Source organism: Stegostoma tigrinum, chromosome 14 (assembly GCF_030684315.1).
Source record: "Stegostoma tigrinum isolate sSteTig4 chromosome 14, sSteTig4.hap1, whole genome shotgun sequence".
Taxonomy (NCBI): domain Eukaryota; kingdom Metazoa; phylum Chordata; class Chondrichthyes; order Orectolobiformes; family Stegostomatidae; genus Stegostoma; species Stegostoma tigrinum.
The window spans coordinates 17,294,701-17,308,892 of record NC_081367.1 but is presented as its reverse complement, the minus strand read 5'-3'; the positions used below and the strand labels follow the sequence as shown (position 1 = coordinate 17,308,892).

The window sequence follows — 14,192 nt, the reverse complement described above, 5'->3', positions numbered from 1 at the left end:
GGCGGAATTCAAATTAAATTTGAATTCAATTTTTAAAATGTCTGGAATTAAGAATCTAATGATGACCATGAATCAATTGTCGATTGTCAGAAAAACCCATCTGGTTCACTAATGTCCTTTAGGGAAGGAAACTGCCAGCCTTACCCAGTCTGGCCTGCATGTGACTCCAGATCCACAGCAATGTGGTTGACTTTGAACTACCCTCTGGGTAATTAGGGATGGGCAATAAATACTGCCTGGCCAGCAATACCTTGTCCAATGAATGAATAAATAAAAATCAGCTGTTTCTCCTATAAATGTCATTTGATTTAAAGATTTGTCTGTCTGTACACCTGAAACTCTGTTCCTCCTCTCTTAATAATTTTATTGTTTAGGATATAATTTTTTTAAAATACTTTCTCCCTAAAATTATGGGCGTTAGGCAGCAAGCAGTCTTTGAACAGTTTATCATCCATAGGTTATTTGCTTGAATTATGAGACCTAATTGGCTTTAAAATCGGGGTCTGTACAGTATTTCTGATTTTTTACTTATTACTTTAGGGATGGCATAGAATTTGCCTTTAAGTATCCTAACCCAAATGGACCAGAGTATCCTCCACCAAATCTTGCCTTCCTTGAGATTCTTGGTGAATTTTCTTCTAAACTTCTGCGGCAGGACAAAAAAACTGTGTAAGTAAAATATTGACAAATTCATTTCTAAACTAGTATAATAAAAAAACTCGCATTTACTCCTGGTTTCTATTGTTTAATTGTGTTTTTAAGAATAACATGTTTGAGAAACTAAGATGCAACAAATTCATTACTTCAAGTAAAATTACTAATTTTATTCCAATGAGCTATACAGGGAACTGTATATTCTCAGCTGTTTATGGAATTTATATAACAGCAGTATTAAAATTCTTGGTGCAGAGGTTAGAGCAGGGAATGATCTGAGCAGATGGAAGGAATTGTTGACAAGCAGGCCAATGAATAATCCAGAATCTGTGTAGAGATCAAAGCGTCTGGAGATAGTCTGGTGGAGTAGACAGGGCCTGCATTAAAATCAAACTGAAAAGAAACATATTCTCAATTTGTGTCTCTGTATTTGTGTAATACTGTTTTTAAAAAAAACATATTTTATCCTTATTTAATTGAGTTGTTAGATATTATATTACTGTGTTTTCTGTAGCCATGCGTACCTGGAGAAATTCATGTCTGAACAGATGATGGAACGAAGAGAGGACATCTGGCTGCCCCTGATCTCCTATCGCAACTCATTGCTTACCGGTGGGGAGGACGATAGGATGTCGGTGATTAGCGGAGGCAGCAGTAGTAAAGCTTCCTCAATACGTAGTAAAAAAGGCCGTCCATCACTAAATAAAAGGAGGACGGAAGGCAAGTTACAGAACTATTTAGCATGCATCCTTATTTCAGTTATTGAGAAAATTAACTTTCATATTCTAACTTCTATATAGCTAAGAAAGCAGTTTCATAACATTGCTTGTCTCTCTGTCACAGCGCTTTTATAATTTGTTATTACATCCAACCCCGATACTCTTATTAGGGCTATCAAACAATGAACGTTTTATAAAATATTAAACATGACTGTTGCTGTACATTTTTAAACAGATTTTCCAGTTTTGACATGTTTTTGAACTTGCACTGAACCTATTGTGCTACATGATTATGAATCATTTCTGTTCTTAAAAATTACTTAAAGCAGTATTTTGACACTATGATACATAAATTGCTGAAATGGTGATGTCTAACAGATTTAAAATGACATTCAACACATTGACAGAAGAGACCAAATGGATGCTGCCTAATACAGGTTTTGAGAAAGTGCTTAATATAGTGGTGTATAAAAGCGTTGTGAAAGTTAACTTATGAAGTACTAAAGGGAATGTAACAACATGAAAAAGAAAACAGGTGAAAAACAGCAGGTACAAGTAGTAGTTAATAAATAATGGTGCAACATTTTTAAAAGAACAGGAAATACTGCAATATTCAGCAGATCAGGAAGCATTTACGAAGAGAGAACAGATTAACATTTTGAATCTGTGTTCTGAATAAGTCATGTTTAACTTGAAATCTTAACACAGTTTTTCTCTGTGCAGATGCTGCCAGAGTTGTGGTATATTTCTAGCACTTTGCCTTTATTTAGAATTGACTGAACACTGTTTTAGTAAGAAACGTGTGTTTCAAATTACAGAAGACATTTCTCACTTAACTTATGAAACAATTGAAAATCTACTCCAAGGTTAAGTTGACATTTAATTCTCTTAAAAGCCAGTCCAAAATATTTTTGGCTTGTAGTGGATTGTTTCCTTTCACTTTTCCAGCTGGGTAGTTAGTAATTCCTGAACTAAATGTCACAGTATGGAATATCCTGGAGGTTCCTCCTTCCGGCCAAAGCTAGGTAAATCTTCCAGCCTGGTTTCACTTTCTTTAACCTGAGTATAAGATTCCATCCATATTCTGCATGGTAATCTATAGAAACTGGATGTCTCTGTCTGTCACCGTCTCTGCCTTGCAGGGCAGTAGAAGTGCTAAATCATATAATCTTCTTTCAGCCCCAATAGTTTGGAATTAAGTAGGCAGTTTAAGGTATGAACATTTATAAAGCCTGGCATTGTTACAGCCTCTCTATGAGACTTGGGGATAAAATCTTTCCACTGTCGGCACAGTTGTTCTAATCATAGTTGATAGATGCGAACATCTTACGCCTTTTCCCAGTAAATCAAAATTAGCCCCTCAGTCCCCACAGCAACCAAGCCACCTGGATTTGTTGTTGAAGAGGATTCTAAGCAGGCAACATGGCGGCTTTTGTCACTCAATTTTATATTAAACAGTCCCAAGTCCTATATTTATAAACTTTGTATTTTAAGCCCAAGGCATAATCAAATTCAACTGATACCCCCACCATTGTCCTGTGTTCTCCTGACCTTGTTCACCAAAGTTGGAACGTCTCTTAATAGGCTATCAGCTCATATTAGAGTGGGCATTGGAGTAGATTATTAGAGGGCTCCTTTGTAACTCTACATCAGCCTCAGGAGGTGACAACTAACAAAGCAAACTTTATACAATATCTTTAGTAGTTTTTCTTCACAATGATCACTTCAGAAATGTTGCGCTTCATTGAAAGCACCTCAGTGATTCCAGACAAAATTTGTTTGCAGTGTAGCATTTGAATTTCCCCTCCAGGTTAGCCTTCAAAGTGTTAATTCAGAATTCAACCATTCAAAAATGTATATAGGAGCGACCATCGTGTTACTTCTTCATGACAGCATTTTCTTTGGTTTGGTTTCGTAGAGGAGAATGTTGATAATTCATGGATGAACAGGAATGACACTGTTCAAACTCCAGGAGTCTTGCATCCTCCACAGTTGACTTCAACAGTCATGCGGGAAAATCCTCGACAACCGGCAGAACACAACATGGAAGATCAGGAGTCTGAACGGGGCTCCGAATCTGATTACGTACAGAAGTGAGTGAGCTTTACCTATGATCAAAACTGATCATTCTTGAGCGCTGTGGACCATAAAGGGGAAAGTGCAACACTTAGAAACAAGCTTATGATTTCAGCAATTAAAATATTTTCTTTCTATATTGAAATTTATAGATATAGTTCATAATCATTTCATTTTTAAAGTAAGGCACTTTTATGTTTAGCCCTCAAATGCAAATGCCTTGGTTGGGTCAACACAAGCTTGAAGAAGCACACCGAAAAGACAGAGTGGCCATGAACTACATGAAAGCAAGAGGCGGTGTAAGGCAATCAGTGTAAGTTTGTAGACTGTTTGTTTATTAAGAAACCATAGTTGCCGTGTTGAGTTACTTGAGAAGATATGAAAGATGTCACAGTGCCAAGATTAGTTAGTTATGGTCATATCTGGCAGTTCTGTTAATGATTTTTAATATTTAAAGTGTTGAGATTATTTTTAATGAAATACTAGTTAGAAGTAAAATGGTTACGGTGCGGCTTGAAGGTGTTTGGGACAGTATTGTTATGATTTCATTTGTAAATTGAAAGGAATATTGTGATAAAGACTATACCACAAGGAGTCAAAGGGTTCAGGCCTAGAGGCTGCATATTAGTTTAAGGAATTTGTTAGATAAGTGCAAGGAATGATGATTAATTAGCCCCTACTGCAGTCTTTTACAGATCCATTTGAAATCTATTGTACAGCTAACAACTGTGTGTATTCATACGTCCGTTCATAGATGGGGACACTAGGATGACACCAGACGTAGGAGTTTGCTGAATGCCATCAGTTTATTGAAAAGTCATAATGCTACTCCCATTGAGACCAGAAGGAAATGATTGGATATAATTACTCTTCTAGCTTTTTAATTTAATATTTAATCTTTCCCTACAGCCGCAGTCACAGTTTAATGGAGGATGATGCTGAACCAATTTTTGAAGATGTAATGATGTCATCAAGGGGTCAGTTGGAGGATATGAATGAAGAATTTGAAGACACTATGGTTATTGATCTGGTAGGTAGTCATTTGTATGTTTAAAAACAAGTGCGTTTAATATTGGGCAATACCATATTTGGAAGAATCTATTTGGAGATTTTGAGACAAAGCAAGCCATAAATCTCTTTGAGAAGTGGTTTGTAATTTGCTTTTAACACGAAGAGCTCTGAAAGTACAGAATTAGTATTTTGAATTGTTTGTGGCTATTCTTTTAATTTACACAGAATGTTCCTTTGATTACTTATGAGGATAACAGTTAATTATCTACGTTCTTCCATCAAATTGAAAATGCTAATTGATTGTGTTTTAAAAGTGACTACATATCTTAATTTTTCTGCTTGAAGATCCATGCGAATTAGAAACTTCAAGAGATTTATATTCATAAAATTCATTTAATGACAGTGATGCAGTATCACGGTGAGTACATTGAAATGCGTTGGTAACCAGGAAAATATAATTTGAAATTCACTGTAGTGCTGAGAGCGATCTCAAAGCTATTTCATTGTACGGTGGGATTATGCATTAATATGCTTGCCATTCTTGAAGGTGATAGAACATCCAAACCTTACTTAATGATAGTTACAAAGCAGACAGAGCATAATTGTAAATGAGGCTTGAATCTTGGAAATTGTCTAAATTTTACACAATTTTGATGCATCAAGCTTAATCACTATTGGACAAAAGAGCTAAGTGGATTAAACTGATCGACTATCATCCCTGACTGTTTTTATTGCTTTCTTTTAGCATGAATGAACTTATCAAACTAGTAAATTTGCTGCTGAACAAAATAACAAAACAGGTGAATCCTGTACTGAGAGCAGAATGTCAGTTTCATATGACATATGCTCTCTCTGATGAAGGGTCTAGGCCCGAAACATCGGCTTTTGTGCACCTGAGATGCTGCTTGGCCTGCTGTGTTCATCCAGCTCCACACTTTGTATTCTTATGTCAGTTTCATATTTTCTGCTTTATCGGATATAGTAAACCAAATTTTGCTGAAAATCAGACCATTTTGTTAATTGTCCCAAATTTATAATAAATGCCTGTAAACTTCAAATTAATAATTGCCCATTTTAGTGAGTCCTCACAAAGTTGTGTTTGCATTCCTGACTAACTGGACTTATGACTGAAGTCACTGTGAATTGAGGCTTCCCATGGAAATCAACGCACAGTTAGTTTTCTTGTCTCATTTATCGCCTGAGAAAATAGAGGCACACGTTGAAATACTACACACAATATGTGCAGTACCATTTAGTCCTAGTTGAAATAACTTGCAAACTAAAAGAGTGCGTTAAAAGAAATACAACACAGTATACAATTTTATAACAATGTTCACTGTGCAGTACGTTTAGGTTGACCAGCAGTTCCCATTATCTCTCTCCATCTAGTGGCAGTTGTTAATTAATGCTGCTATTACCTCGAGACCCTGTATTGATGAATGCATGCCACTAGATGGAGACCAAAACTTGAGTTCAGGAACATACAAAACCAGAAGCCAGGTGAATAACCCGGCTACCTGAGTTAGAAGGCAGGAGGCAAGGCTTGGGGGAGAGGCTGTCTGAGGAAACAGGGCCCAGAGGAGTGGTGAGGTCAAGAGGACAGGAGGTCAAGCCAAGGACATGATGGGAAACAAGGTTGAGAGAGTTATTGCCAATGGGCAGATGGTAGGTAGGGATACCCAGGGCAAAAGTGGAAGTACCAGGGAAGATCACAAGATAACATGTCTAAGGGCATGGCTTCAGGGGTTGATGGGCTGTCAGCTGAAGGCATGGCAGCGGTAGATGCAAGGATATGGGCCACATATTTTAACATCATTATCGCCTTGGAGTACGTTCCAAGAAGACTACGCATGCCCAGAATTACATTGGTTCCCAAGTCTGAAGGGAAAGTTAGTAGCCCCACAAACTTGAGGCCCATAAATGTAACATCATTAGCGCTGCGGGTGTTCCATAAGATTCTCACTGAGAGGGGGATGTCCTGCCTGGATTTGCCATCCTTTCAATTCAGGTTTTTGCGGACGGATGGAACTTTTGAGGCCACCTAGCTGGTGACTGCGGTGTTGTGAGAAGCCAGAGCAAGATATGACAACATGGCCTATGCGTTTGTGGATGTGTCGAAAGCGTTTGACTCGGTTGCTCACAATACCATCTTCCGAGCAGCAGAAGGTTTTGGAGCGCCACCCCCATTGGTGGCTCTGTTGAAGAGTGGGTATGACGGAGCCGAAGCTCTGTTGGAAGGAACGTCTGTTAGAGCCGCCGGGGGGGTGAGGCAGGGTGACCCCCTCTCTCCACTGCTATTTATTATGGCGATGGACGAGGTGATCGTCCTTGCTGATCCACGCATAGGGTATCGATTCACTGACGTAAAGGTGGATGTGGTGGCCTATGCAGATGACCTGGTGGTTATGGCTGAAAGTGTGCTCCGACTGACGGAGAAATTGAGGAAATTAACAGCATCCTTAGAAATGGCTGGTATGAACATTAATCCAGCAAAATCGATGACTCTCTCGGTCATGGGTTCAAAGAAGTTGAAGAAGGTGGCCATCAGGGAGATGCAGGTGTGTGTGAATGGCTCAGAAATTCCGTCGATGGATCCTACTAATCGTGTCAGGTACCTGGGCGTCCTATTAAGCTGGAAAGGTCAGGCACCGATGTCCCACAAACAGATGTTGCATAGTATGCTCCAGGAAGTACCGCACGTCCCTTTGAAACCACAGCAGCGGGTGGAAATCCTCCATACCTATTTGATCCCAAAATTGAAGTATAGCCTAACGTTAGGCGATGCCCATCGAAATAGTCTTAGGGCAATGGATAGGCAGATCCGGAAGGCCGTCAGAAGCTGGCTCCACCTTCCCAAAGACACGTTGGTTGGTTTTATGCATACAACTATAAACCACAGCGGGTTAGGCATACCTTGCCTCTCGACAATAATACCAATCGAGAAAGGGAAGAGATTGGACCGGCTACTGACGAAGGAGATACCGTGGATGCGGGCGATGGCAACGTTGGAGTCCTTCCAGCCCATATGTAGGGAGATGTCCAGAGCGGGCAGGGTTAGTAATATTGAAGTGTTTACCATGGAAGATGCTAAGGAGGGCTGGAGGGAACAAGTGATGAGCCATGCCGACTGTAAGATTCTCCGGGGTGTGAAGGCAGACCAAACATCCTATCGGTGGCTGATGAAGAATGAAAGGATGTTCCCTAGGTTGATTCTCAGGGCGACCCAACTGAGAACTGGGTCGCTCTCGACAAAGACTAGGAGAGCTCGAGGGGCCTGAGGACAATAAATGCCGCGGCAACTGTGGCCAGGCGGAGACATTGAACCACATCTTACAGAACTGCGGGATTACGCATGATGCTCGCTGTGCACGGCACAACCGTGTTGTGAGACAACTTGTGCGGCAGCTGCGTCATGCTACAAAGGCTGAAATATTTGTGGACCCTAGGATCCCATTGAAGATCTCATTCTATAAGCCTGACATCGTGATTGTGGAGAATGAGACTGCCTATGTGTGCGATGTAGCGGTGCCTTCAGAGTCCCGGTTGGAAGAATTTTGGACTCTGAACTATGATAAGTGTGGCTATGAAGAGGTTGTAGTCGCTACGTGAAAGTACTTGGCAGCATTAGGCCACAGGGTTGCAACGGTGAAACAGATACCGGAGTCGTGATTTCCTGCCGAGGATTTATGTATAACAAGAGTGCCTCACACCTTAAAAGGTTTGGGATCTCAAGAATGTCAATGGGAGATCTAGTTACCACCATTATGGCTGGCACTGTCCAATGCAATGATGTGTATATGCGGGGAACCAGTACTTGAGGGCTGCGTCCAGACGGCCCTCTATCTCGACCTGTGTCCTTCCTAGTTTGCAGATTGTCAGTATGATGAGCAGCAATACCTGATTTTATACTCCTCCTTGACAATAGCACTATGGTGCATTCCGGCAAAAATCGTTCATATGGAACAGCCTTGCCGAATATATGTAATAGACAGGTCTCAGAACACAAAGTCTGGCACGCAGCATTAAATTGAAGCTTACCACATTGAACAGTTATACTGATATTATTATCAGTAATGTGAAATAAAACATTAAAGCAATTTGCCATTAAGCACAGACTTGCTGCACTTTTCATAAACATGCTCTGTGTGTGTTACAACTGAAAAGATTTGTCTCTACTTGTGATCATATTCCTAATTTGAGTGGCTTGTTGTCTGTATTCAGATTTTTGATAGTCGTGTTTGATCAGTAATTTATACTTATGTGAACTGTGTTTACAGCCTCCATCACGAAACAGACGTGAACGGGCTGAGCTCAGACCAGATTTCTTCGACTCTACTGCCATAATGGAAGATGATTCGGTGTGTATCAAGGAGTGCTTTGGTTTATCATACATCCACTAATAATCAAGATAAATTAAGTTTTTGAGTACTCCCTTGTAGCTGTCAAAATATTTATAAATAGCTGCAAAAGGCCTGAATGTATAATTGGAAAAGTTAAATTTTTTAGGGTGTGTTTATTTACTAGAGTTCAAAACTAAACCAAAAAGTTCTGTTTCTTCCAAAATTAGTGGTCAACTATAATTGCCATCTTCAAAGGATTAAATATTTACAGCAGTTGTCTATTTATTTTCTTTTAACATTTCCTGCTGCAATGTTAATGTTTTAATGAGTCTGATTGAGCTGTTTTCTTGACTGATACTGTATACTATTTAGGTGTATATCATACAAAAACTCCCAAGGAACATTGGTTATGTGAATTTAGGCTTTTTGGCTCTTGTGTAAGGTGGGAGCTGCCCCAATTCTATCTTTCCAAACCCACGTATCTTGAAGTCATTGTTTTGTATACTGTATTTACCAATGACTTAAATCATAATTCTTCCCTGTCATCTCTGCAATAAGTTGATCTTGATTCCACTGATGTGAATCATTACTAATTATTTTGTGTTTGCTGTGTAAGTAGAAATTTCAAAATTTCACCATCTCTCAATTTCTCTAATAGTCTATTCGGTAAAAACCTTCAGTGTACTCCTAAATATACCTTTTCAACTGTAGAACTTCTTTATATATGAACCTTAAATATAGTGATGTACTTCCGTTTCACACAGTGGAGATTTTTAAGTGTTGAACAATTGTAATGTATCAAAGGTAAAATTCTAACCTGTTTAGTTGATGTTCTCAAGATTAACAATAACTAACAAGAATTAGAGGTACAATTAGTTACTCTGCTTAGAATGATTATCATCCATTCTGTACTAAATTTTGTAAACTTATGTCTGAACTTGTAAATTCAGCTTTTGTACTACCGCATTCCTACATGAATTATTACAGAAAATGTTTTGAATTGATATATTTGAAAATGTTCCATGTTGCATCAATTTATTTCCTCTCACAAATCTGAAGATGGATTTTTCGTTTTATTTTTGTTTTTCTACAGGGCTTTGGGATGCCAATGTTCTGAGACTGCTGGAAGTTTTATATTTTTAAGAACTCCATCGTCTAAAGAGAATCCAAGATCTAAATACTGTGACAGCAACTTTTAAACTAAATTTTACATACTCAAGATCTGATTTATTTTTTATCAAAGGATAAACTTGATGAAGATTTGATTATGATAAATGGGGAAGCCTGAAGGAGGAAGCACTATAATGGTCTGTTACTGAGACAGATTTTCTTATGGACCGAAAAACATGGCATCTTCATGGGAAGAATTACCCCTTACCCCCAAAATTGACCTGACACATGGACTGTAGCACTGCTGAGGAGTGCCACAGTAGGATTTTTTAAAAAAATATATATATCAACCAAGAGTAAATTGTATTAAAATCATGAAGGCATATTTAAAAAGATAGGGTGGCACATACAGCAGATGACACCAAAAGTACAAATGAGTTCCTTGAGTTTTTGTAATTTTTTTCTGCTGTACAGTTTAATATAAAGAATTTTTGAGATCAGCAGTTTATGTTATGTTTTTTAATTCAAGCTTAGAAATTTTTCAGAAGGCAGCAATGCTGAAAAACTAGATTAGGAGCAAAGCAATTTTCTCACACTGGAGTTTGGTTTCTTTGTGGTACGCATTTATTTTATTGAGGGGTGGGGTGGGTAACTGGAAATTAATTGCAAAAACTTATGCAGTTATTGTATAAATGGGTAATAGGTTCTGTGGGGGCTTTTTAGAAATGTGAAATATTGCTTCTGCAAATCACAGGTAACAGTAATCTAGAGATTTCTTTTCTTTTTGTTACTAAGGTCTTATACATACATCTCCAGCAAGCTACTTCCTTTCATAACAAAAGCTGCCTTATTTACTGTGACAACTACTCGTTACCTGCTTTAAGTTTGACTTCAGCAGAGTTGAGATGTACACTTTTATCATCATTAGTCCGGTGCATTTTGCTTTTAGTTTTAATGCTCAGAATCCAACAGGTAAAATTTAGAAGCTGGTGTAGCTTCCTAAAATTCAGTTGTTTGAGAATTGTTATTTGATGACACTTCACAATACAGTACATTTTCTAAAACCAGGTTGTATAAATCAATGCTGTACACTCCCAAAAGTGTAAAAATTAGGTCAAGAGCACATTTCATTGATAAATTTTGGTGCACTGTTCCCCTTGATTCCAGATCTACTCTATACTGTATTAAGAAATACCCACTTTTGACTTTCTCAATTGTCTAAATGTACTTTTACAGATAATGTTAATTTTATACAAAACAGAGTTCAATAATTGAGTAAATGGAGGATTAGCCCAATGTGCTAGAATGTGTGTTCCATCTGTCTTGCTTCTGATTTGTTACCTGCAGTATTGAATTGTTCTTTTAATGCCATTTTCCATCTGATCATATTTTTAAGGTAATATCAGAAACAAATTAATTTTGTAAACTACAATTTTAACATTTTAACCGTCTTAATTTAGCTGTTCATAGACAGTTTCCAATATAGAAATTGACAATTTGACACCTGAAATTTCACAAAAGCTAATCAAAACATGAAATTGTTTGCAGAAAATATTTGAAAGCTAGTGTCATAAAAATGAAAGAATAATACGTTATAAATTTTAACTTTTTCTCACATTTTGAAGGTAGTTATGCCTAGATTTTAAATTATATGGTCATACGAGTCATTTACTAATCTACAATACTAACTTAGATGAACAGAAAAGCTGATTTTAAAGGTATTGACTTTTTGGTATTGCTATTAAGCAGTTGTGAAAATATGCGATATTGGTTAGTTTTGTACAGTTTTCAGGCTAAATTGTCAATGATCTGAAATAGTTCTGTGGATTGAGTGGCGCGATGATAGGTACTGCATGGTTAGAATCATCTCTGCATCAACTTAAGCTGTGCAGTCAACTATATAAATCTGAATTCTTCGGCAGTATTGTAGCAGAATGTGAAACGATGGTTTCATGTCTGGATACCTCCACGCTGGGCTTGAAATTGAGTTTGAAGTTAATAAGTTTTATATTTTGAGTGTTACCTTGATTGGTTTTACTAGTAATACTGTAAATTGTACATTTTCAGTATAAAATTTCTTTTTGTACATTTTAAAGCTGATGCTTCACCTTTCCTTTAATAAACTGTTTGAAAATAATTAGTTGCAAAGAATGTTATTTACAACTGATTTTTTAACATCAGTTAATTTCTGTCTACCAGCTGATGATTTCCTCCTTCATTTTGAACCCCAGAATATAATAAAAGTAGATCACGGACTTTTACAATGGTGGATTGGAGAGTATTATTCAGCCAAAATATCCAATTTTTGAGGAAAAAAAAGTCGGAATCTTAGCACAACTGTTGTGGAATAAACATTGTCAATTCAGCTCCCATTCTTAAAGTAGCTTTAATTGCATAAAATATAAGGAGGACAAGTAAATGTGTAGGCTATAGGGGGATGGGTCTGGATGGGACGCTGCAAGGGCTGTTGTGGACTTGTTGGGCCAAAGGGCCCGTTTCCACACTGTAGGGAATCTAATCTAAATCTATGATTAAATATGGCTTCTGTCTCCAGTCCTACATCACTTCCTCAGGAGCCCCCAAGAAACTATACTTGTACCCCTCTTGTTTTTTTTACAACTACTTGCTTTCAACAACTTCATTGTTATAGCGCTAGCTTCCACATTTACATTGACAACGCTCAGCTTGACCTCTCATTTTGTTAATCCTTAGTACTGTCTTTGTCACACTATTTTGACTTCCACTGCTGGATAAGCAACAATTTACTCCAACTAAGAATCTTGAGAAGTACAAAGCTGTTGTTTAATCACAAACTGTAATCAATTGACTCCATCACTCACCCTGGCAGCTGCCTGTAGCTGAACATATAACCCAGAACCTTGGTGCCATGTTGACGCTGAATTTCTAACCACATCCACCTGCCATCAAGAAGCTCTATTTCAACCTTACAATACTCCACTGAACCACAGCACCTGCTCACTACTGCTCAAACCCTCACCTGTACATAAGACACTAATTTGAACATCTGCAATGATTTCTGACAGCTGAAATGATTGGCCTCCAACAACTACAGCAGTCTTCCTTCTGTTGGTATTGACTCTAATCAGATATTTTCTCTATTTTGCTGGGGCACCTTGAACGCTACAGTTAAATGCTGTCTTGATCTCAAGCGGAGTCTCTCACCATGTCTCTGGAATTTGATTTCTTTGCCCATATTTGGATCAAGGTTGTAATGAGTTCTGAAACAGAATATTTGTAGACAGAGCCAAGACTATGTTTCAGTAAGCATTTGTTAAGTGCCACTTGATAACATTGATGATGAAATCTTCCCTTGCTTTGAATAAGAATGAGAATGTATTGATTAGGCATTAGTGAGGTGAATTTGAGTTTGCATTCCTTTTCTGGATCAGTCATTCCTGGGTGATTGTCAAGTAGATGCCAGTGTTGTGGCTATTCTACAAAGTTTGGCAAAAGGTATGCTGTATAATTAATTCAGTTATTTTACAATAATTAACTTTGACTTCCCCACATACTTAATAATGTTTAATTGTGATTAGTTATTGAATAGCATTTGCTCACAAGAAACATTATGACTAAGTTAGGGCAAGTTTTATGGTTTTATTGCTGTATAATGATTCAATCTAATGTAAACTTAGGCTGACTGATATTAAAATGCTTTTGAAGTGGACACATGTTTTAAAATGATTGTTTTATAATTTAAAGTTTGAAACAGTTTTTGTATTAATTTGTATTGTTATATCAAGGTTTGTATTTTTGAGTATCCACAGTTTAATTAATTCAGACATGGTTTTTGTAACTAAAGGGATTGACAGATATTCTAGAATTCTTAGAGTTATCATTTGGCAGGGTAGTTGAACTGTAAGAGGTGGCAGTATATAGCCTAGATATTTTTTAATCTACCCATTCAGAGTTGTAACTACAATACTACATAGTGTAAGCAGACACATCAATTGTCTAGTGGTGCCACCTCATCGTGATCCACAGAATTGCTAAACTAAGGACAACTTGTTATAAACGGGACAATCTTATAAAATGACTGACATGTTAATGAATAAGGAGTCAATAGGCAGTGATGTCAATAAGGTAACCTTTGGTTTCTTTAAAATAAAAGTACTTTGGAAATGGGTATAACCTATGCAGGATTTACTATGAACGGCTCATATGCTAATAATCCAATCAAAGTTCAAGAGGCCTATGATTATCCAGGGGGCTAGTGGCTAGCAAGATTTAACGAGGCCCGAGTTTTAGTGGATGGATGCAC

General features: G+C 37.7%; 1 protein-coding gene across 6 annotated transcripts in view; it reads left to right on the top strand.

Moving 5' to 3' along the window:
• Positions 1-12,025, top strand: part of stag1a (STAG1 cohesin complex component a) — a 198,617-nt gene extending 186,592 nt beyond the window's left edge. For all 6 annotated transcript variants that reach the window (XM_048542711.1, XM_059651022.1, XM_059651023.1 and 3 more), the window contains exons 28-34: positions 541-669; positions 1,169-1,374; positions 3,292-3,466; positions 3,652-3,762; positions 4,359-4,479; positions 8,738-8,818; positions 9,894-12,025. In XM_048542711.1, coding sequence (XP_048398668.1) covers positions 541-669; positions 1,169-1,374; positions 3,292-3,466; positions 3,652-3,762; positions 4,359-4,479; positions 8,738-8,818; positions 9,894-9,917 — 847 coding nt within the window. In that variant the 3' untranslated portion in view covers positions 9,918-12,025. The remainder of the gene's footprint in view (positions 1-540; positions 670-1,168; positions 1,375-3,291; positions 3,467-3,651; positions 3,763-4,358; positions 4,480-8,737; positions 8,819-9,893) is intronic.
• Positions 12,026-14,192: the final 2,167 nt, after the last annotated feature.